This window comes from Hypanus sabinus, chromosome 8 (assembly GCF_030144855.1).
Source record: "Hypanus sabinus isolate sHypSab1 chromosome 8, sHypSab1.hap1, whole genome shotgun sequence".
In the NCBI taxonomy this organism is placed as follows: Eukaryota; Metazoa; Chordata; class Chondrichthyes; order Myliobatiformes; family Dasyatidae; genus Hypanus; species Hypanus sabinus.
The window spans coordinates 144,731,220-144,757,109 of NC_082713.1; the positions used below are offsets into that span (position 1 = coordinate 144,731,220).

Genomic DNA, 25,890 nt, shown 5'->3' on the forward strand with positions numbered 1-25,890 from the left:
GAAATAACTGAATCTGGTGTCATGATGTGGATGCAGTATTTTTTATTTTATTTCAAATTTTCGGCATCTGCTCTTTTCCACTTTAAATATTATCTGCACAGTAGAAAATGTAAAGCATTACACAATTTTTGATATGAGGCAGATAATGTAGGATGCCTTGCAAGAGCTTAGAGCATTGAGTTTGAAGTTAAGTTCCAGAGCCATCTGTAAGGAGTCTGGCTGGAGGTGACTAGTGGGGTTCCACAGGGCTCTGTATTGGGACCACAGCTCTTTACGATTTATGTCAATGATTTAGATGAGGGCATTGAAAACTATATCAGCAAGTTTGCTGACGATACTAAACTGGGTGGCAGTGTGAGATGCGAAGAGGACGTTAGGAGAATACAGGGAGACTTGGATAGGCTGAGTGAGTGGGCAGATACTTGGCAGATGTCATTCAATGTGAATAAATGTGAAGTTATCCACTTTGGAAGCTGGAACAAGAGGGCAGAGTATTGTCTGAACGGTGTCGAGTTAAGTAAGGGAGAAATGCAAAGAGACCTAGGAGTCCTAGTTCACCAGTCAATGAAGGTGAATGAGCAAGTGCAACAGGCAGTGAAGAGGGCAAATGGAATGTTGGCCTTTGTTACAAGGGGAATTGAATACAAGAGCAAAGATGTTCTTTTGCATTTGTACAGGGCCCTGGTGAGACCACACCTGGAATATTGTGTACAGTTTTGGTCTCCAGGTTTAAGGAAGGACATTCTGGCAATTGAGGAAGTGCAGCGTAGATTCACTAGGTTGATTCCTGGGATGGCAGGGCTGTCTTACGCAGAGAGATTGGAGAGATTGGGCTTGTACACGCTGGAATTGAGGAGACTGAGAGGGGATCTGATTGAAACGTTTAAGATAATTAAAGGATTTGATAGGATTGAGGCAGGAAATATGTTCCAGATGTTGGGAGAGTCCAGTACCAGAGGGCATGGATTGAGAATAAGAGGTCAGTTATTTAAAACAGAGTTGAGGAAGAGCTTCTTCTCCCAGAGAGTTGTGGAGGTGTGGAATGCACTGCCTCGGAAGACGGTGGAGGCCAATTCTCTGGATGCTTTCAAGAAGGAGCTGGATAGATATCTGATGGATAGGGGAATCAAGGGATATGGGGACAAGGCAGGGACTGGGTATTGATAGAGAATGATCAGCCATGATCTCAGAATGGCGGTGCAGACTCGAGGGGCCGAATGGTCTACTTCTGCACCTATTGTCTATTGTCTGCCTTCCCTGTGGAATGCATGGGTTTTCATTGGGTTTACTCCCTCAGTTCGAAGACGTACCAGATAGGTTAATTGGTCATTGTAAATTGTCCCATAATTAGGTTTGTAGGGTAATGTAATTGGGAGAAATGTATGTAACTCACAACCATTAACGTTGAGTTGAGTTGGTCTGATGTGATGATGTAACTACGTAAAAGGTTTTTAGCACACTTTTGTGTATAGGTTTTGAAGTTCAATAAAATGTGTTATGGATTTTGTTAAACATAAAATGTCTCACTTTGTTTTATTTGTGGAGACCTGCATTGGTGATCCCGTTCCTCTAGGATGAGTCCGGAGTTCCTAAATATATTGGCCAACGCAGTTGCTTTGAACCTGCCAGAGTTTGGGGAACTTGGTTTGTACTAGCAGTGGCCCAGTTCTCCCTGTGAGAAATTGCTACCAACAACACCGAATATTTCGATGTGGTAGTGTTGCCCAACAATACCACGACAGCGAGAGTGGTGGATCTGCTTGAACACCCGACTGAAGATGATAAATATCGATTGCTGAAAAACTCACCTTTTACAGACTTTTGGACTATCGGAGTCTGCATGTGCCGATCAGTTGCTGTTCTTACCCAGTCCTGGTGATGGGAAGCCTTCAGAGTTAATGGACCACATGCTGTCTCTCCTGGGGAATCACCTTCCTTACTTTATTTTTAAAGAACTCTTCATGCAGCAAATGCCTGATGAAGCTTGCATAGCCCTCACTAATGCACCCCTGAAGGACTACGGGGAGCTTGCTAAAATGGCTGATAGTCTACACTCAGCTGGGCAGGGGTACATCATTCCTCCTCCTTTCTCTACCTCAATAAGCCTGGTCAGCAAGGCCCCCAACATAAAGACTTTTGTGGCTGCAAAACACATGACGCTGGGCCTGTATTTTTACCATGCTTGCTTTGGTATGAATGCTAGGAAGTATCAATCATCTTGCAGCTTTACCAGTGCTGGTGCATCAAGGTCTGTGAACACCGTGGGTTCTAGCTGCTGGAGCATCTACTGTTGATTACAAATGCCCTCCTGGGGCAACATTTCAGTGTGACTCAGATCTTCAAGTAAGTGTGCTGCCAGCATCACCAATTAATGAGAAGGCAAAGAGCAATGAAACCTGGCTGGCAGCAAGATCCAGACTTCTGGGACATGACGCATGACACTCTGCTTCAGTGGGCAACATTACACACAGGGCTTTGTCCTGGCCAAAGTGGCTAGACCTCTGCTCGGTGCAGATTTCCTGTGTGACCAAGGACCTTTAATTGATCTTAAGAACTGCCAGCTTGTTGATGTCAAGAACTTTGGGTCATTTCTCTCCTCCCCCAGTAAGTTCCCCACGACGACTATGTCAAGCACATGTGAGATTACTCGATTGCTGCTCAAATTCCCAGACGTCACCAAGCCCACATTCTCTACTATAGTCATAAAACACAGGTTCAAGCACCACATTCCCACAACTGCCCACCAGTCCATGCCCGTGCACAAAGACTGGACCCAGAAAAGCTGGCAACCACAAAGACTGAGTTTGCCAACATAGAGAGACTTGGAATTGTACACCAGTTGAATAGCCCCTGGGCTTCATCCCTCCAGATGGTCCCTGAGTGTGATAGTGGTTGCTGCCCATGTAGTGAGCACCGACACCTTAAGGCCACCACCCCCGATCATTATCTAGTCTCACACATTCAAGACTTTTTGGCACATTCAGCTGAAAAGTTAATTTTTTTCTAAAATCAATCTAGTTAGGGGCTACCATCAGTACCTGTGTGCTCAGAGGTCATTCCAAAACAGCTGTGATTATCCTATTTGGCCTTTTTGACTTTCTGTGTATCCCGTTTGGACTGAAAAATGCAGCACCAACTTTCCAACGGCTGATGGATTCCCTATTAAAAGACTCAGGTTTTCTTTTTGTTTATCTGTTGCCAATGCATCCAAATCTGAACATGTATCTCATTTCCACACACTTTGAGTGCTTAAGCCAACACGAGTTGATGATTAACCTGCTAAATGCCAGTTTAGTTCGTCAACCATTGACTTTTTTGGCCATTGCATCTCCGCAGAAGGTACGACAATCGTCCCATCAAAGGGAGCTGCTGTTATGGATTTCTCACTGCTCTGCACTACCAAAAAACTACAGGAGTTTTTAGGCATGGTGAGTTTCTATCACTATTTCATTCCACCAGCTGCTGAACTTTCGCTGCCCTGTATAATTCTTACACAGCGGACATGCCAATGCATTTGGTGATTCCAAACGAGCTCTCTCTAACATGACCTTACTGGTGCACCTGCTCACCAACACACCAATAGCCTTTACGACTGATGCCTCAGACTTTGTTGTGGGTGCTGTGCATGAACAGCTGGTCGGAGGGGTGTGGTAACCGCACAACTTCTTCAGTTGGCAGCTCCACCCCCTGCATGTTTGACTGTAAGCTTCTTGGCCTCTATCTGGCTATCCGCCATTTTTGTAGCATTCATTGACCACAAACCCCTTGTGCACATGATGACCAAAATATCAGATCCTTGGTCTGCATTACAGCAATGCCACCTGGCCTACATAAACGAGTTCACAATGCATATGCAACATATCAGGGGAAAATTTAATGCTGTAGTTGATTTCCTCTCACAGTCAGCCGTTGAGGCCGTACACACAGGGGTTGATTATGCTCGCATGGCCGCCAACCAAGTTACTGACCCAGAGTCCCAGGCTTACTGAACAGCAGTCATGGGCCTGTGACTGGCTGACATCAACTTGGAGGGAACTGTGGATTCGCTCCTCTGTGATGTCTCAACCGGTCACCCTCGCCCCATTGTGCCTGCAAACTGGAGACAGACTGTTTTCGACTCCATACATGGCCTCTCACACCCAGGCCAGAAGACCTCAAAGAAACTGGTTGCACTAATGTTTGCTTGGTATGGCCTCAGAAAGGACATGTGTGATTGGACTGAAGCTTGTGAGGACTTCCAGTGGGCAAAAATTAACAGTCATGTTCAGGCCTTCTGAGGTGCCTGAGCAATGGTTTGACCATGTCAATGTGGACCTTGTTGGTCCTCTTCCCCCTTCTTGCAGTTTCACACACCTTCTTACCATTGTAGACCGTACCACCAGGTGGCCAGAGGTCATCCCTCTAGCATCGCCAATGGCTGCAGACCTGGCTTGGGCATTCATCTGCACCTGGGTTGCTGGGCTTGGCACTCCATCTGATATTTCCTCTGACCATGGTCCACAATTCATTTCAGACCTCTAGGCTACGAAAGACTACAATCTCGGCATTAGGATACATCACACCACAATGTATCATCTGCGGTCCAATGGCCTATGAGAGCAGTTTCACCACTCCTTAAAGGATGCTCTGAGGGCTTTCCTGATTGATGAGTGTTGGCATGATCAGCTCCCCTTGGTCCTTCTAGAGCTAAGAATTGCTCCAAAAGAGGACCTGCGGCTGAATTGGTACCCGGGTAGCCATTATGAGTGCAATGGGATTTAATTCTGACATGACGGCCTGGTCGGCCTCTCAACAGCAATCCACCCTCATCAGTACATTAAATTCCTTTTTACCTATTCCTATCTACTATCATATTGTACAATATTCTTGAGGTCCTTTTGACCTACATTCCACCTCATTTGTTTTCATCCACCATGATGCACACAAACATCTCCTATGGCCCCCTTACGATGGCCCGTTCTGCATTTTGGAATGGGGAGAAAAGATGTTTATCATAGAAAAGAGGGGTAAACCTGAACATATTTCAGTAGATCACCTTAAACTGGCCCACCAAGACTTGGAGTATTCTGCTGGTGTCACAACATGACCATGAGTATGTCAACGCACCGCTGGACGAGCCAGCGACACTCGTGGTTCCTCCACTCATGAAACACAATTCCCAAGCCGGGTGGATCATCCGAACTCCAGGTAGGCTTGCAAAGCCCGTTCTAGTGAATTCTGGGCAGTGGGGGGGGGGGGGGGGGTGAGCGGGGGAGCCTGTGTTGGGTAACGTAATTGGGAGAAATGTACATAATTCACAACCATCGACATTGAGTTGGTGTTTTACTTAAGAGTCTGGTCTGATGTGATGACGTGATTATGTGCTTTTGTGTGTAGCTTTGCAGTTCAATAAAATGTGTTAAGGGTTTCGTTTTATATAAAATGCCCCACTTCGTTTTATTTGCAGAGATTTACAGGTCAAACTGGGGATGTCAGGGGTTGCTGGGTTGTGGCTTGCAGGGCTGGAGCGGCCTATTCCCTGCTGCATGGCAAAATAAACAAACAAACAAGTAAATAAACGTTACAAACTGGACAAGCCTGCCACCTAGGAAGAGGGAATGTACATAGCAAGTAAATAAAAACACAAAATGCTGGCAGAACTCAGCAGGCCAGACAGCATCTATGGGAGGAGGTAGTGACAACACTTTGGGCCGAAACCCTTCATCAGGAGTGAAGTAACATGGGATGGTCGAGATGGGGTATAAGAAGTGGGGGGAGGGATGCAGTAGAGAGCTGGGAAGTGATAGGCTGGAGGGAAATGGGCTGGGGGAAAGTGGAGAATTATGGGAAATAAAAGAGAAAGAAAGAAAGGGCTAGGGGGAGATTATAGTGAGGGGGGAAAGAGAGAGAAAAAGAACCAAACTAAAATTATAGATAGGGATGGGGGTAAGGGGGGGCAGGGGTATCAGCAGAGGTCTGTGAGTTGAATGTTCATGCCGGCAGGTGGGAGGCTACAAGTAAATGGATAAACATGTTCTGTATTAAGAATAGACCTGCACTTCCTTTGGAGTTATTCTTTATAAGGTGCAGTTTGATGCACTTAAATGAAACCCTATCACTGTCTGGATCACCACATCACTATCTGGTATGGGGGGGAGGTGGGGCTGAAAGAAGCTGCAGAGGGTTGTAAATTTAGTTGGCTCCATCTTGGGTAATAGCCTACAAAGTACCCAGGATATCTTCAAAGAGCGGTGTCTCAGAAAGGCAACATCCATTATTAAGGACTTCCAGCACCCAGGTCATGCCCTTTTCTCACTGTTACCATCAGGTAGGAGAAACAGAAGCCTGAAGGCACACATTCAGCGATTCAGGAACAGCTTCTTCCTCTCTCCCATCCGTTTCCTAAATGAACACTACCTCACTTTTTTAATATACAATTATTTCTGTTTTTTGCATGATTATAATCTATTCAATATATGTAAACTGTAAGTTATTCATTTATTATTATTGTTTTATTTTTCTTCTTCTTCTATATTATATATTGCATTGAACTGCTGCTGCTAAGTTAATAAATTTCATGACACATGCCTGTGATAATAAAAAGTACACTGCAGATGCTGTGGTCAAATAAAGACGTACAAAAAAGCTGGATGAACTCAACAGGTCGGGCAGCATCTGTTGCCGTCCTGACGAAGGGTCTCGACCCAAAACGTTGACTGTTTCTTTCAATGGATGCTGCCCGACCTGCTGAGCTCATCCAGCTTTTTTGTACGTCCTGTGATAATAAACCTGATTCTGATTAAAACCATGATTTAATTTACTGAAATGCAGAACAAATGATTAATGCAAATGAGAGGATAAAAGTTAATGGTTTTCTTCTACTTGTGAGTACTTAACATACTGAAATGACAAACAAATGTCCTCTTGGCAGAAAATGGGATCAAATACTCTCTTTGTACTGCAAATTTAAAAGCTTACAGCTGTTTGTTTTCCTGCAATTTTTATCATGAGGAAGGAGATAAAAGCAGAAGTGTGATTCTAGAAAGTTTTCCAACTCAAGTATCTCAAACTCCTCGCAGCAATAGTAATGAAAGCAGAACCCATTCACTTTGGAATGGTTAAAGGGATTGATTTTCAGCTTCCCACAAGGCCATAACAATAGATGTTATATAAATTCTATTCTTGCTCAAACTCCAATGCAGAAATTATAGCGGACAATCAACTTACCCAAATCCCATCCTTAAACAGCTGAGTGCAACATCAAATATGTTAGTTTTTTCTGAACTAAATATCACTTAATATATTTTTAAGAGAGCTGTACCAGAAGAAGGGTGGTTTCAGCAAAGGAAATTGAACTGTAAAGATCACAGTGAAATGGGAAGGAAGCAAGGGACTTCAGACACCAGAAATTGGAAACAATAACAAGAAAATCTTAGAAAAGCTTGTCATTGACATTCTCTCTCCACAGATACTGTCTTGCTGCATGTTTCTGGCATTCTCCGTTTCATTAATATGGCATAATAATTACTCAAAACGGTGAGACAGACCTGGGGAATTCATTTCATTGAAACATTTAACTTTTTAGGAAAGGACTTAGTAAGAAATCCTGTTTCTCTCTCTCCCTGAACAATTGTAGTCAATGGATGCTGGTAAAGCACCAGGACTGGGCCTGTGCATATTTCTAACTGGAGTAAACACAAAGTACACTGCAGATGCTGTGGTCAAATCAAGACGTACAAAACTGCTGGAGGAACTCAGCAGGTCGTGCAGCAACCATTGAAAGGAGCTGTCAACGTTTCGGGTCGAGACCCTTCGTCGGGACTAAAGGAGAAGGGGGCAGGGGCCCTATAAAGGAGGTGGGGGGAGGGTGGAAAACCAATCAGAGGAAAGATCAAGGGGTGGGGGGAGAGGATAGGCAGGAGAGGTGAAGAAGGAATCTGAGGGGAAAGCACTATGGGTGGTAGAAGAAGGCAGAGTCATGAGAGATGATAGGCAGCTAGAAGCAGAGACAGAGCAGAGGTGGGATGGGGAAGGGAGAGAGAGGGAATTACCAGAAGTTGGAGAATTCGATGTTCATACCAAGGGGCTGGAGACTACCCAGACGGTATATGAGATGTTGTTCCTCCAACCGAAGTTTGGCCTCATTATGGCAGTAGAGGAGGCCACGTATGGACATATCCGAATGGGAATGTGAAGGAGAGTTGAAGTGAGTGGCACTCGGGAGATCCTGTCTGTTGTGGCGGACTGAGCATAGGTGCTTGACGAAGCGGTCCCCCAATCTGCGTCGGGTCTCACCGATGTAGAGGAGGCTGCACCGGGAGCACCAGATGCAATAGATTACCCCAACAGATTCATAAGTGTTGCCTCACCTGGAAGAACTGTTTGGGGCCCTCAATGGTGGTAAGAGATGAGGTGTAGGGACAGGTGTAGCACTGGAGTGTTGCCTAAGGTTTACACAGCAAGGAAGAAGACTTAATCAACCTTGATACTACAGGCAGCAAACAATCAATAAAGTGAATATTCAAGGCTATTCTCCAATTGGAAACCAAAATTATGCACTATAGGAATTAGAAGGAAGGTTAGTATCTTCTGGGCCAAGCAGATTACTTGATTGCCACATCCACTTGTGCAGTCACTCCTTTGCAGCCACACCATGAACATGTGTCATATATAACTTATGCTGTAGCAACTTGGCAAGAGCACATACTAAATCCAGAATCCTAGAAGGGAAATGGCAGAAACTACATTCTATGCTTGTGTCTTTCGTGGCACTGTGAGTTTTATAGAAGGCATGGAATGCAGGGGAACTTGGCTGTATGGATTCAGAATTGGCTTAGAATGCTGAGGTTAGTTGCAGATGGAGCTTATTCTGTCCGGCGGTGGGGGGGTGTCAATGACCAGTGGTGTTCAACGAGATCTCAGTTAATTTTATAAATGACCTGGATGAGGATGTAGAAAGGTGGGTTAGTTTGCAGATGACACTAAGGTTGGTGGAGTTTTGGATAGTGTAAAAGGTTGTCATGGATTACTATACAACATTGACAGGATGTTGACTAGACTGAAAATGGCAGGTGAAGTTCAGCCCAAAAAGTGTGAAGTGATTCATTTTGGAAGGTCGAAATTGAAGGCAGAACACAGGGCTAATGGTATAATTCTTAGCAATGTGAAAGAACATAAGATATTGGTGTCTATGTCCAGAGATCCCTTTGTTACCATGCAAGTTGGTGAAGTTGTTAAGGCAGCATAGTGTTTTGGCCTTCATTAGTTGGGGAATTGAGTTCAAGAGCCATGAGGTAATGTTTCAGCTCTATAGAATCATGGTTAGAGCACACTTGAATATGTGTTCAGTTCTGCTGCCTCATTATAGGAAGGACGTGGAAGCTTTTGAAAGGGTGCTGAGGAGACTTACTAGGATGCTGCCTGGATTAGAGAGCATACCTTATAGTAAAGTCTGAGCAAACTAGGGCTTTTCCCTTTGGATCAAAGGATGATGAGAGGAGACATGATAGAGGTATATAAGTATAGGAGCTGTGTCAAAAGGAAGCTTTTTTTTTTACAGAGTGGTAGGTTTGTGGAACACACTGCCAGAGTGATGATAGAGGCAGATACATCAGGAACAGTTAAGAAACACTTAGACTGATGCACAGGTAACAGAAAAATGGAGCAATATGAAAGGAGGGATAAATTGATCTAAGAGTAGGTTAAGAGGTCAGCACATCATGATGAACGGAAGAATCAGAATTGGGTTTATTATCACTGGCGTGTGTCATGAAATTTGTTAACTTAACAGCGATTCAATGCAATACATAACATACAAGAAAAAAGTAAAACTAAGTAAATCAATTACAGTATATGTACATTGAATAGATTAAAAATTGTGCAATAACAGAAATAATACATATTTTAAAAAGTGATTTAGTGCTCATGGTTTCAATGTCCATTTAGGAATTGGATGGCAGAGGGGAAGCCTGTATCGTGCTGAAATGTTCTGTTTGATAGGTCATTGATGACAATTGGAAGTCCTAAGGCCTTTAGTTTGAATTATTTTTTACTGTGGACAACATAGGTTATTTCATAATGCATTTAAGTAAGTTAAAAGATTGGTGGCCTACTTCCAAAGTGCAGGTAGTATAGATCCAGAGACCTCAACTACTGTCCAAGATGGTAGACGTGGATTTAGTACATGTTGTTGTAGCATGTACATTACACTGGCAAGTTGTTACAGTACAATCTGTAAATAATACTCACTGATCATGATGTAATGGTAATAATGACAATGCATGAGCAATCGCTGTAGAATAATTTGTCCTGAAATAAACTAACCTTTTCAGTACTGTTTGCACTATTCATTCATGCAAATACTCCTGCCACATGCCTTGAAGATGGTGAAAAGATTTTGGGGGAAGAGTGGTAGTGGATCTCAACTACTTTCAATTCCCTGGTCCTGATTATCTCATTCCCACCATGGATGTCCTGTCCCTTATACACTTTGATCCCCCATAAAGAAGGCCTTAAAGTTCTCCGCTTCTTTCTCGAAGAGACCTGAACAGTGACCTCTCCAGTGAGAACTGGTCCTCACACTCCACAATTTTTTTTCCAGTTTTTTCCACTTTCTACAAAATGGACGATGTAGCCATGGGCACCTGCATTGGCCTCAGCTATGCGTGCCTTTTCAATAACAACATAGCATGCCCCAAGCCTTCTCTGGTCATGTCCCCCAACTTTCTGCACTACATTGGCGCTGCTTCATGCACCGATGCTGAGCTCAATTGCATCTTCCATCCTGCCCTTAAATTTATTTGATCCATTTCCAGCACCTTGATCTTTGGAGACAAGCTATCTGCCAACTGATTCCCACAGGTATCTTGACCTCTTCCCACCCATCACCTGTAAAAATGCTATTCCCTTTTCTCGGTTCCTTTGTCTCTGCTGCATGTGTTCCCAGAATGCAGCTTTCCTTTTCAGAACATCAGAGATGTCCACAACATAAGCTGAAAAATGTTCATCTTGTCCAGCTATGCTTAGGCAGGGTGGATGCTGCATGGCTGGACAGGTGATAGGAAGGCAATAAAAACATCAAGTACATACCCTTCGATGCATTATGCCTACATGTACAGTATATCTGTTTGTTATCACATTGATGCACATTCTCTACACGCACAACATGCGTTACATAGAAAACCCACAGCACAATACAGGCCCTTTGGCCCACAATACTGTGCCAAAAACATACTTTATAAATTACCTAGGGTTACTATTGCCCTCTAACTTTCTAAGTTCCATATACTCATTATAATAAAGTATTTGTGATAGCAAAATGCCTCATCATTGTTGCAACAGCTGCAATACTGTTATCTTTGAGGCTAGTATATGCTTAAATCTCAAAGACTGAGCATGACTTCTCTTATTAAGTAGCCCAAGAACTTTGGGCGTAAAATTGGTGACCAAAGCATATCCTGAGCTCCTCACATTTGTCCTACAACATGTGATGTTGATTTTAGAGCTTGGCTGAGAGGTACTCAAAAAGCAATGCCATTCACTGTCCTGATGATATAGCAAGAGAAGGATCATGTGACAGACTGCCTCTTCTATCTGACCAGTGTACTCGATTTCTCTGCTAAAACAAAAAATCCATTGAATACTCCAATCTTTCTTCAGTGATTGTGCTGCAGTACATAAGCCACCAACAACATGGAGACTAGAGAAAGATACCATGATGCACAAGCCAGAAATGGAAAAAGACACAGATTTTGAACCCCTTATGTCAAGTGAGCCTCATCAGATAACTCAATCTGGCTGAAGCATTTTGATATTTGAGACAGATGTTTCCCAGAATAACTGATGCCAAGATTAAGGAAGGCATTTTTGTTGGTCCACAAATCTAACAGGTCATCAATAACAGACAGTTTGGAGAACTTCTAGTGGGTTCAGAGAAGATCGTATGGAAAGAAGGTGCTCAAGGGTGTTGAAAATTTTCTTGGCAACAACGGAGCACTAAACTATGTGCAGCTAGTGGACAACATGCTTCAAGCATACAAAACCATGAAATACAACATGTCATAAAAGAATAATTTTTAGCATTTCCATTTAGACTTCCCTGCAAATCTTGGTGCTGTCAGTGACGAGCATGGTGAAAGGTTTCACCAGACATTGAGGTCATGGAGAAATATCATCATGGCAACTGGAATCCTTCAATGTTGGCTGATTATTGTTGGACACTTCAGCAAGAAGCATCAGACACTGAGTACAAACAAAAACTTTTTAGCTTAGTTCAACTATTGCAAAGCGTCAGCACCATTATGCAATTAAGTGATTTAAAATCAATAGAAATTAATATCTTGTTTCTTCAAATTCCTACGTGATATAAGTAGTCTGAAATTTTATTTGTATTCAGCTTCAAGCAATCATGACCAAAAATAAAAAAAAACCTGAGGAAGCAACACTTTTGAAAAAAGTTTGTTGCCCAGTATTATTGGAGTTTGAAGGGAAAGTTGAACTAAGAATCCAAAATCACACATATATCAAAAACCCAATTTCAGCACAGCACAGTGAGCATTACATTCCTACATTTTTATTATTGGATTTACTCCTATGCTATCCTAAAACCAATAAGAATATTTACATAGTCACCTTTTGGCTGTACATCAAGCTGAAAAGCATGATATTGGATTCAGATCATTTACAATGTTTTTTCACCAGAGAAGTCAAGCAGTCAAGACATACATTACTGTATTGCATAGAATATGAAACGTATCCTCCTTTTTCAAATTATGTTCTCTGAATAAATGGTCCTTCAAATAAAATCCTCCGGCAAAGTTCTGAATGTGGCAGAAAAGCTTTGACATGTTATTGAAATCATAAAAAGTGGGAATGTAACTATTTAAATTCTAGAACGTGTTTTTAAAGCAAATTTAAAGTTTTTCATGTTTTATTTTGAACTGAAAATTTAAAAGTGAAGTTAATAATATTTCTATGTGTAAAAAGTAATTCAAATTTTTGACAATAGTGTAAAGCAGGAAATACATCCAATTCTTTTTTACTTGTTATATATAATCTTGCATCAATTTTTGTTGAAGAACTAAATTCACAACATAATTAAGTCTTTCATTTTGGATGGGTGGTTCTGGAAAAATCTCAATGGTTTTAAAACCATTGTCTTTGGGTTAGATTGGGAGTGTTGAAAACTTTAGGGAAAAAAAACTGAGATAGAAAGCTGTTGCAAAATAAAAGGCAAGAGAACACCGAATTTCCATATCAACTTATCACACAACATTTAATCCCATATTTCCTTAACAGAATAAGACTATGTACAGCAATGAAAATCTTGAGGCTGTCGTGGAGATAGTGCATCTTAAAATGTAGGGTAACAGTTTACATTGTTAACTCACAAGGACCAAGAGAAGACAAAAACACAAATCAGGATCCATCATAAAAATCAGAAATCATTTAGATCTTGACTTATCAGTGACACTCAAGATGTTATCTGAAGAACCCATAGTTGGAGCCTATTAAGCAAGTGTTTAGTCAATTGTGAGGGCACTCAGCAATCAACGATGAGAAGGATGTTCAGATTTCAGAGGTAATGATGTTTAAATGAAAAACTACTAAAGGAAATTCTTTTGGATCATTCTGAAACACATGTGGTAATCTTTTTCATTAAATATTAACATTTGAAAAGAGAAGACATGCACTATTCTTCCTCAAAAAGGATACTGATATAGAAGTACTGCAAAGGTGTGTAAATGATACCAGAATTAAAGGACTTCTGGAATTAAAGGAAAGAAATAGAATGATAATTTTATTCTTAATCAGTAAATCGATGGGTATCCTAATAAAGTCTTTAAAATTATGACTTTTCAAGAAGGGTTTACATGGAAAAAAATGCATCTATATGGGAAAATCTAGAATACAGAAGATACCCATGAATAAGCTCACTAAGAAATTGAAGAAAAACCTTTTTATTAATGTTAAATAGAATGCTGAATCTGTCATCATGTAAGTTGTGACTGCATTTTACCAAATAGATCTATAAGGAAGAAATGGACAGGAAGAGACACTGATAAGATGAGATGAAATTCAGAAGTAAAAGGCTTGAGTTGTGCAAAACAGAACATAGACCAACTGGACTGCAACAATTGTAATAATTGATGGCCTTCTCCTCCACAACTTACTTTTAAGAGGAACAATGAGTAACTATCAATATTTAACAATAATGGTGTCATTCTGTGGAATACAGTAACTGTATAAAAAAAGCTGCATTACCCGATGATAGAAAATGTGTAAGCTACAGACAGAAAAACAAGATTTGTCACCTTAAAATAATCAAGTGCACCTCAGTAACACAACAATAACAGCACCAAAAACATTATTCAAGTTGCAAGAACATGTTACAATGTTATTTTTTGGGGTTCACTGTATAAGCAGAATAAACTTACTGCAGTAGACAAGACATCATTGGGTGAATGCAGGATATCTTGCAAATAAAGAATCAATTTATTTTCAAGTTAAACAATTTACACACAGTTACCAATTACTTATTCTAATTTCCATTTCTTAAATGCTCCTGAGTAGACTTCTCTCATTCAGCGTCTATGATATAACAGTGCGCCAAAGTTAGGCCATTGAAAAGACGACTGAGCCAATTTAATCTTATTCAATGCCAGCACGTGCTGTCATTTTGTTTTTAAATACCTTGTGTGACTCAGGTAAGTAGGTAAGCTAAATTCTTTACTGGTGCATATATTATACACACAGGATACTGTACTATTTCAAGCCTTAAAACAATCAAAGAAGTAATGCAGCTTCAAACTCCACATCATACTCATGCCGAAGCATCCAATTCTTGGGACTTGTGGTTGGTGTCTGTCTCCATGGGTTCTCCTTTGCCTCCTTCATCTAGGTTCTCCTTATTCTCTTCCTCCACTGCAGCATCCTTTTCAGATTTTGTTTTGGGAACTTCCTGCTATTAAAATATAAACATACACCATTCAGAAAACTTGTGCCAGGGGAAGAAATAAAGTTAGAAAGTTTAAATATTATTTAAAATAGTTAAATGCACATTTCAATGTTATCTAGTGCATATCAAGTAAGAGAAGGGATTACAAGTTCATTCAAAGGATGGAATGCTGACTTTACATTTTCCTTTTGCAGTTAACATTTATAGGATTTATGTGCAATGCTTTATTTATTGTACTCTTCCCCTTTAAATGACTTCCTTCTGTTAACAGTACTTACCTTAGCATCAGTACTTGTAAATTTTGGGAACATTTTAGCATAGATCTTTTTCTCTCGATCCAACTGTTCTTTTATTTTCTTCTGACAGATTCCAATTTGCATTTTGGCTGCTTTGTTGGGGTAGAGTTGCACAATCTTCTGGAAGTTTGCTTTTGCCAGTTCGTAATCATTCATAGCAAGTCTTGCCTCGCCCATTCTAAAAAGAGCCTTTTCATTGTTTGCATCTAGCTGTAATGCCTGAAATAAAAGCAGTCATATGTGCATTTTAAGAATAGCCTTACTATCCTGTTAGCCATTCAAATAACTAGTATCTACAAAAAAGGCAAACCTACAAGCCCTAAATATACACGGCCAAACAATTAATGCATTTGCTTACAAAAAAAAATTCCATACAAAGCAGCTTTAAAATTAACTATTGAACAATATTAGCACTTATGAAGAGAATTCAAAATTTCTTACCACCATCCTTGCATTACAGAAGTATTACTTAACTTCACTTTTGGATGAGCTGGCTCTAATTTTTGTCCTATGATTCACTGATGAGCAGAAATGTAACGATCACTCATAACCTTCTTTATTTCAATGAAATTCAATTTTTGTACCTCTTTGGGGTTTACCCTTAACAATTCAAGTATTATTCTGGTAAAAAATTGTGCTGCATGTTTCCAAGAGTATTGCATACAGTTGCAAGAAAAAATTGGTGAACCATTTGCAATTACATAGTTTTCTGCGATTATTACTCGTAAAATGTGGTCTGATCTTCATCTAAGTCACAATAATACAAATACAATCTGCCTGAACTAATAACACACTAACAATTGTACTTATGTCTTTATTGAACACATTGTTTAATCATTCACAGTCCAGGCTAGAAGTAGTATGTGCACCTTTGTATTGTAGAAACTTCTTTAGCAGTAATAACCTCCACCAAACATTTCCTGTAGCCACTGATCAGACTTGCACAACAGTGAGGAGGAATTGTGGACCATTGAGGAAACTGTTTGAACATAAAACTGCTTTGATTCATCAATATTTCTGGGATACCTTGCAAGAACAGCCCTCTTCAGGTCATGCCGCAGCTTCTCAATTGGGTTAAGGTTTGGACTCTGACTTGGCCATTCCAAACCATAAATTTTCTTCTTTTTAAACAATTCTGTTGTTGATTTACTCCATAGAACATTATTCCAGAAGTGTTGTGGAACAGCCATGTGGTCTTTTGCACTCAAGACATGCAGCAATGTTTCTTTTGGAGAGCAGCGGTTTCCTCAGTGGTGCCCTTCCATAACACCATTCTTGTGTTTTTCTTATAGTGGACAAATTATCAAAAACTTTATCAGGTTCTAGATATTTCTGCAGGTCCTTTTCTGTTACCCATGGGTTCTTTTTTTCTCTTCCTTCAGCACGGCACCTCATGCTCTTGGTGTGATCTTTGTAGGTTGCCCACTCCTAGGGAGAGTAGCAACAGTACTGAATTTCTTCCATTTGTAGACAATTTCTCTTACTGTGGACTGATGAACACTCGGGTCTTTAAAAGTGCTTTTGTAGCCTTTTTCAGCTTCATGCATTTCTATAATTCTTCTAAGGTCCTCTGACAGTTGTTTTGATTGAGGCATGATGCATAAAAACAAATCTTTCTTAAGAGCAGCTCTGTCAGTAAACTGACTATGTGTCTTTTCTAAAGGGTATGGCACACCTACAACCCACACCTCCAATCTCATTTCATTGATTGGAACACCTAGCTCCGAACAGCTTTTGTAGAAGGCATTACCTCAGAGGTTCACATACTTTTTGAAACCCAGACTGTGGTTGTTTACATGGTATACTCCGTGTCGATGAGAAGTAGTACAATCAGTTGTGTGTTATTAGTTTAGGCAGATTGTGTTGGTGTATTATTCTGACTTGGATGACGATCAGACCACACTTTGAGTAATTAATGCAGAAAACCTGGCAATTGCAAAAGGTTCAACTTTTTTCCTGCAACTGCATATTCTGAGTAATGGTGCCGAAGTAACTCACAATTACTGAAGCCCTGTTAAACTGCTGCATGCCTGTCAATCCTTCTAACAAAGGTTTCTATATATCAAGTCCAGGATGCCATTAGTACTTCTGCTTACTTTTCTGACATTCTAATGTCCTTTGTATTATAGATCCACTTTTCTTTGTGAACTTCACTGAATAATTAAGTATTCAAATTTGTCTCATTGAAGCCGATTTTGCCCAGTCAATATCTTTGAAATTTAATGTTCCTACTCATTCTGCATTCTGGATACATGGCTCTCTATCCCACCATTTTAAAGTCATACAGCATGGAAGTAGGGCCAATATTCACACCAAACATGAAGCATTTATATTAATACTATATACTCCATTAACTCCCACAGCCCCCAATTACCTTCTGCCCATCAACGCCAGGGGCAATTTGCAAAGGCCAGTTAATCTACCAATTACATCTTTGATTTATTTTGAAGGGTTGCTAGTTTCCATTAGGAGTATTACACACCTTTTCACAATTCTCTACAGCTTGTAAACTCTCATCCATTTTGATGTAGCACATAGCAAGGTTAAGATGTGCTGCTAGCCTCAGTGCATTGGATTGCTTTAATAATTCCTCAGACAGTCCAGTTTCGTGTTCCAACCAAGATACAATTTTCTTGTAATGTATGGTAGCCTGCTTGTACTTGCCACACTGGTAACAGAAAGAACATGTAACATTAAAAGTGGAAAATTAACGACTAACGTTCAAGGTACATATTAACACCAAAAAGAAACCAGTCTATTTTATTTACTTCATTTGCATTTTATAGATTTAGAATCACACACTGATTTCACTAATGAATGTTTCTTATAAACATTTTCCTATACAATTGTGACTGTGAAGGTTTCAACTGTCTCCTAGATACTCAGCTTTAAGATCTTTCTTCCAAAAGACAACTCTTGCAAAATGCCAACTTCAGAATTCACAGTATTTATTACTTAGATGGCAAACGTTATATTGAAAAAAATACTCAGACCATGGAGATTCCCAACTCTACTGATACCATAGTACGTCAGAAGAATCATTTTGTATGTTCTAACAACAAAGGAGGTTGGCAACACTCATGTCAATATCTTGCATCCTTGAATGTATGCCATCACAATGAAATCACATTTTCCAAGCTTTTACTTGCACTCATTTTACAAATTTTGATGCTTGCAAATGCATGGTTTAGAAGACCATAAGGCATGGGAGCAGAATTAGGCCACTGAGACCATCGATTCTATTCCGCCGTTTCCTCGTGGCTGATTTGTTATCCCCCTCAACTCCATTTCCCTTCCATCTCCATGTAATCTTTGACACCCTTCAAGAACCTATCAACTTCTACTTTAAATATGCCCAATGATCTGGCTTCCAAGCTGTCTATGGCAATGAATTTCCACAGATTCACCACATTCTGGCTAAAGAAATTCCTCTGGACATTTCTTTCTATTGGGAATAAGGAATGGGAATGTCCTTCTATTCTGAGGCTGTGCCCTCTGGTCCTACTCTCCCCATTATAGGACACATCCTCTCCATGTTCACTCTACCTAGGCCTCTCAATATTCAATAGTTTTCAATAAGATTCCCCCTACTCCATTCTTCTAACCTTCAATAAATACAGGCCCAGAACCATGAAATGCTCCTCATACATTAACCCTTGAATTCCCAGGATAATTCTTGCGAACCTCCTCTCCAACGCTAGCATATTCTTTCTCAGATAAGGAGCCCAAAACTGCTCATCATATTCCAAGTGCTGATCAATGCCTTATAAAACCTCAGCATTATTAGCTCAGCATTGCCTTTATTCTTTCGCCCTCTTGAAATGAATGCTATGTAAGGCTCCTTTTCATTGACTACAGCTCTGCCTTTAATACCATCATTCCAAATAAACTGATTCCTAAGCTCCGGAACCTGGGTCTTAGCACTCAGATCTGCAGCTGGATCTTCAACTTCCTCACAGACAGGACCCAGGCTGTAAAAATAGGGGACAAGCTCTCTTCTACAATCACTCTGCACACCGGTGCCACACAAGGCTGTGTACTCAGCCTCCTGCTGTACTCACTGTACACCCATGATTGTGTAGCCAAGTTTCCATCAAACTCAATATATAAGTTTGCTGATGACACCACAATTGTAGGCCGTATCTTGGGTAACGATGAGTCTGAGTACAGAGAGGAAATTAAAAACCTGATGGCATGGTGTGAAGACAACAACCTATCCATCAATGTCAGCAAGATGAAGGAATTGGTTGTTGACTTCAGAAGGGTTAGCGGACCGCACAACCCCATCTACATCGGTGGTGCACAGGTGGAACAGGTCAAAAGTTTTAAGTTCCTCAGAGTGAATATCACAAATGACCTGACTTGGTCTAACCAAGCAGAGTCCACTGCCAAGAAAGCCCACCAGCGCCTTTACTTCCTGAGAAAGCTTAAGAAATTTGGCCTGTCCTCTAAAACCCTCACTCATTTTTATAGGCGCACAGTAGAAAGCATTCTTCCAGGGTGCATCACAACCTGGTATGGAAGTTGTCCTGTCCAAGATCGGAAGAAGCTGCAGAAGATCGTGAACCTAGCCCAGCACATCACACAAACCAATCTTCCATCCTTGGACTCACTTTACCCCACACGCTGTTGGAGCAGTGCTGCCAGGATAATCAAGGACAAGACCCACCCAGCCAACACACTTTTTGTCCCACTTCCCTCTGGGAGAAGGTTCAGGAGCATGAAGATTTGTACGGCCAGATTTGGGAACAGCTTCTTTCCAACTGTGATAAGACTGCTGAACAGATCCTGACCAGGATCTGGGCCGTACCTTCCAAATATCTGGACCCGACTTGCACTACCTTACTTTCCCTTTTCTAATTATGATTTATAATTTAAATTTTTATTATATTTACTTTTGATTTGTACTTCAGGGAGCGCGAAGCACAGAAACAAATATCACTGTGATGATTGTATGCTCTAGTATCAATTGTTTGGTGACAATAAAGTATAAGTATTGCATTTGTCTTCCTTACTACTGACTCAACCTACAAGTTAACCCACTGGTCCCCAACCACTGGGCTGCAAAACATGTGTTAATAGGCTGCGAGGAAACAATATGATTTGGTGATATGAAACAATGTGAGCCAGCTGCACCTTTCCTCATTCCCTGTCATGCCCACTGTCGAACTTGAACGCATGCAAGGTAATCAGTCGCCTAAAGGTAGTGATACTCTCACGCCAGGGATCACTGGTTGGTCTTGGGTAACTGGCTGCTTTGTGCGGCTGGCCTGAAATGCTGTTGCTACTGGTCTGGAGCGTGGACAGATGGGCACCACCTCTAAACCTGTTTACCGCACCGAATGTTCGTGGGGAACCCGGTGCTAAAATATTTGCAGACGACCTAATTCGGGCTCAGGGTTTTGTAAGCAGCAGAGCAGCTACCTCGCTGCGATCTACTGAAAGTCATCCCTTGAGCCAAACTTTTGTTGGGCAATAGATCCTACCTACCTACAAGGAAGGTGGGCACGTGCCCTGTCACACTCCTCACTCAGTCAGTCGCTCTCTCCGGACTGTGACCATCGCGGCCCCGGCACAGGGACCTCAGGCCCTTGTCCTCTCACCCTACCCACGACCAGCTGCACCTGGCCAAGGCTATTATACGTTCATACGAGGAAAATGCATGCTGTGTGTTTAATATCCAAACATTACTTAAAATGTTATGATGCTATTGACATATAAATGACATAACTGACTTATCACTATATTCACGCGAGGAAATTATGCGCTGTGTGTTTCAATATTAAATTCATTAGATAAAATCTTTTAGAAATAAAATTGAGTCTATTAGCCACTTACAATTGACTTATCACCTATATTCCGGTTGTGATTAACACCACCCCCACCAAACCGTCGGCCGGTCTGCAAGAATATTGTCAATATTAAACCAGTCTGCAGTGCAAAAAAGGTTGGTGACCCCTGAGTTAACGTTTAGGGTATCCTGTGCTAGGACTCCCAAGGTCCTTTGCACATCAGAAACAATACTATTCACTCTGTAACAGATAGCATAATACACTTAAAATTGGTAGGATGGGTGTACCAACGTCCAATACTTAATAATATAAAACAACACAATAGCAGCAGACCTCTCATGTGACCATAGAGAGGATATTTTCTAAAGTGGGGAACCCAAGACCAGAAGTCACAGTCTCAATTAAGAAAATTAATTTAATTAGATAAAAACTGATTTAAAAAAGAAATTCAGTACCAGTTTCGTGCATCAGGTTCAGTCTTTTTGATTCCCTTAATATCTTAAAGTTCTACCAGTTTTTTTGTATGGAATACGTTTAGAAGCTGAGCCTTCTGTCTTTTGAATAGAGAATTCAAATAGAAATCCCCAAATAAATTATTTCTCATGTGCATTCTAAATGGTAGATGTACTTTTTGTTTGCTATTACTACGCATCCCAGCCACAGGAAGTATCAAACTCTCACCCACCCTCAGATCACCTCTGATTCTTCCAGTCTCACAGTAATGCTCAGTTTGCTTTATTTCTCCTGACATGGAATTCTCCACCACCACTCTCTATTGCGACTGTTGCAAACTGAATTGAAGATCACCCAATCATTAGCAATAAACTATCACCAGCAACAAATCCACCACAGCAACTGATTCAATATGGAATAATAATTTGGAATAAAAAGATAGTTATCAGTAATGAATGTCATGAATCAGTCCGACTTTCTTTGAAAAATCCAATGTACTATCTCCTCTCTGAACCTTATCTACTTTCACTCATGTTTGACTCCACATCCATACCCACGTTCTTCAGTTCTTTCAAATCATCACATTAAAAACAGTGGTGGTCTTTGAATAACTATTTTAAACAGCTAGGGAAACAGTAGTGTGTCTACATGAAGGAAATATCCATTGCATTTGAGAGATCCATGTACAGTACTGTGCAGAAGTCTTAGGCACCCTAGGACTTTTCTTTTATATATGGTTTCAGATGGTATAGCCTCCACAAAGCCCTGATCTCATCATCGAGGCTGTCTGGGATTACCTGGAGAAGCAGATGCAAGCGAGACAGCCAAAGTCCGCAGAACTGTGGCAGGCAAGTTCTCCAAGATACTTGGAACAACCTACCAACCAATTTTCTTATAAAAACTGCACAACACTGTACCTAAGAGTATTAATGCAATTTTAAAGGAAAAGGGTGATTGCAATAAATATCAATTTGATTTAGTTTTATTGCTGTTTACTGCTTTTTATAGTAATTATTTTGATATTTAGAAACTTTACATTTCATTATTCTGAAAGCACCTTTGCTTTACAGAATTGTTTTACATCTGCCTAAAACTTTTCTATCACTATACATAAGACAATTCAATGTGAGTCAATCAACTCAATGGGAAAGTATCAAATGACTGAAAACAAACTTGACCCAGTCAACAAATACTTGGTTCCCTACAGTTACAGTCACCCTTGCTATTATGAAATCACATATGACTCTGGTACACATATCCAAAGTACAATTTATATTGGATATGAATGTAGGAGATCTGATTAGTAAATTTGTGGAATACATGAACTTGATTGGTGTTGTAGATATCAAAGATGATTTTCTAAGGCTACGGCAAGATATAAATCAAATTAAAAATTGGGTAGAACATTGGCAGATGCAATGTAATCTCAGCAAGTGAGAAAGTCAAATGGTAGGGCAGTAACGGATGTTAATAAACAAGAGACTTTTTTGGGTCCAAGCCACAGAGGTTGAGGTTGCTGAAAAAGGCATATGGTATGATTACTTTCAGAGGTAGAGGCATAGAATACAAGAGTAAAAACATTCTTTTCAACTTTACAAACACCAGCTAGATCACATTTGGACTGCTGTGCCATTCCAGTCACATTATAGGATGGATGTGATTGCACTGGAGACAGTGCAAAGGAGATTCACCAAAATCCTGTCTGGAAAGGAGGACTTTATTGGAAAAGACTGGGCTTGTTTTCCTGCAGTAAAGCAGGTTGAGAGGTTACCTGGTGCACTTAAAATTATCAGAGAGATATATATATACACCATCTAAATCTTTCCCCCCATGGTTGGTGGATGAAAATCAAAAGGGCATAGGTTTAAGATATGAGGAACTTGTCCCAAAGGGAATACTTTGTCTTTGTTTACTATTTATTGTAATGCTAGCACTGTTTTTGTGCACTTTATGAGGTCCTGTGTAGGTCTGTAGTCTAATGTAGCTCTCCCTGTGTTGTTTTTTTTTAACGTAGTTCAGTCTAGTTTTTGATTTGTGTCATGTAACACCATGGTCCTGAAAAACGTTGTCTCATTTTTACTATGCACTGTACCAGCAGTTATGGTCGAAATGACAAAAAAAGTGACTTGACTTGATACGAGGGGTAAATTTGTTTTCTTTTTACAAAGGGAGTGGTTGATATCTGGAATACTCTAGCAAAGTGGTCATGGCAGTGGAATCAGATACATTTAAACACCTGAGATGTTTAGACATACACTTAAATAAACAGACATGACTGGATATGGCTCTAAAGTAGACAAATAGGATTAGAGAACATGGACAAAAGACAGGCATGATGTGTCAGGCTGAAGGGCTCAATTTCCTGTTACATGACCCTTTGTCCACTGCCAGGAGCAAGCCTACAAAAAACTTTGTATATGTATACTCTACCCATTCTGATCTGCAATGTTGCTTCCTGCAGTAACAATACTTCATTACATCTAAATTTCACAATGGAATTCCTTATGTAAAATATTAATTTAAAAAATTCCAGTGTAACCATTGTTTTGTTTGGAGAAGCAAGTTATTTAAATATGTTTTACGAATGCCAATATTTCCCCTCAATTTTGCTTTCTACTTTACAATAGAATATCTAAGTTACATTTAACTATCACTTTTTCTTAACAAAAGGGAATAAATTTATTCAATGAATTGATTTTTAATGGTTTAATTCAAAATAACTCTGGCAAGACTCAGAGGCAGAGGGTTGGATTGGTACTAAATACTTTTTACACTTTGATAAATAATTTGAATGTTTAGTCCAAACAGCGTAATTTGTTTTGTGTCCTATTTTCCAGAATGATTTTATACTGCTTAGTGCACATCATTGCTATTTTCTTCCAAGTGCTTTTAACACAAATAAATACTTGAACATTTTTATTTGGTATTGTTTCCATGTGACTGCAACTGTTGTCTTTGGTGTTAGAGGCTGCAGGTTTGAAAGTCACTGGGTAGTATAGATGTGCAAGTGCATTGCATTTAGGTGATAATATACATTGTCAGAGGATACAAGTGTTTGAGCTATGTAAGAGGTACCAGCTGGCTGCTTTGTTGTGGATGACGCCAAGCTTCTTGAATGCTCATCCAGTCAATTAGAAAATGTTTCAACGCACATCAGACGTGCATCTTGTAATGATGGAAAAGACTTGGGAGATTCAGAAGGTGACTTTCCCACCAGATACCTATTCTCTAACTTGTTCTTGCAAACACAGTATTTGGGCAACAGTGATGAATTCAGTGACATTGAAGGTAGGGAGTGAAGTAGTTTTACTATTAAGTGTTAAGGATGGATGGTTAGACACTTCCTTTTGAAGATGTGCAGAGGATATGGCGAGTCTACAGACAGATTTAGATAGTTCAGTGAGTGGGCAAGTCTGGCAGATGGAAAATGTCATTCACTTTTGAAGGAAAAATGGAAGAGCAGACTTATCCAAATGGTAACAGATTGCAGCATGCTGCAGTGCAGAAGGACTTGGGAGTGCTTGTGCATTAATTGCAAAAAGTTGATTTTCAGGTGCAGCAGGCTATCAAGAAGGCAAATGGAATGTTGGCCTTCTTCGCTAGAGAGATTGAATTTAAGAGCAGGAAGGCTATGCTGCAATTGTATGGGGTATTGGTGAGACCGCATCTGGAGTACTGCATGCAGTTCTGGTCTCCTTACTTGAGGATGGATATACTGGCTTTGGAGGCAGTGCAGGAGGTTCACCAGGTTGATTCCAGAATGAAGGGGTTAAGACTACCAGGAGAGATTGACTCGCCTGAGACTGTACTTGCTGGAATTCAGAAGAATAAGAGGAGATCTTGTAGAAGCATATACAATTATGAAAGGGACAGATAAGATAGAGGCAGGAAAGTTGTTTCCACTGGAGGGTGAGACTAGAACTAGGGAACATAGCCTCAAGATTTGGGAGAGTTAATTGCTATCTTGATGTCAAAGGAAGTCATTCTCACCTCACCTCTGGAAATTAGTTACTTCGGTCATCTTTACCACAATTTATGGGAAAACTGCTTGTTAACTAAATTCATTTCAGTCAGCTGGTCTCTCTCTAAAATAGATTTAATAGAAAAGCAATTTTATTTAATCTCTTCACATTTTTCCCCTCAAACCACTTTTAAATAACAAAAAAAAACAGTATATAGAAGGTCTGAGGGGTGATTATTATAGGTCACTCAAAATCACTCATCATCAATTTCAGGTCTTTGTATGATAAACAGAGTTCAGAAATTATAAAATGCACACCTAAACACTAATGGCCGAAGAAAAAATACCTATTGTTGATTAGATGATACTTTCCGATTCTATTTTGTAAACCAAGGTGCATGGACACTTTATCACAAGCAGGATACAGTATCCAGTTTTTAGATCCAATGTTGT

At 40.3% G+C, this 25,890-nt stretch overlaps 1 protein-coding gene and 1 long non-coding RNA gene across 3 annotated transcripts in view; one reads left to right on the top strand and one right to left on the bottom strand.

Annotated features, from left to right (window-relative positions):
* The first annotated feature begins 3,342 nt into the window (after positions 1-3,342).
* LOC132398529 (uncharacterized) lies at positions 3,343-25,877 on the top strand. Its single transcript, XR_009513682.1, has 3 exons — positions 3,343-3,428; positions 5,028-5,187; positions 22,220-25,877. It is a non-coding gene; the product is annotated as an uncharacterized LOC132398529 (long non-coding RNA).
* Positions 13,226-25,890, bottom strand: part of fkbp4 (FKBP prolyl isomerase 4) — a 32,880-nt gene continuing 20,215 nt past the window's right edge. Inside the window, exons 8-10 of one of the 2 annotated variants that reach the window (XM_059978135.1) lie at positions 17,714-17,899; positions 15,214-15,450; positions 13,226-14,938 (exon numbers count right to left, since the gene is read on the bottom strand). In XM_059978135.1, coding sequence (XP_059834118.1) covers positions 14,801-14,938; positions 15,214-15,450; positions 17,714-17,899 — 561 coding nt within the window. In that variant the 3' untranslated portion in view covers positions 13,226-14,800. Of the gene's footprint in view, positions 14,942-15,213; positions 15,451-17,713; positions 17,900-25,890 lie in introns of both variants that reach the window. The other variant, XM_059978134.1, reaches the window with a different exon arrangement.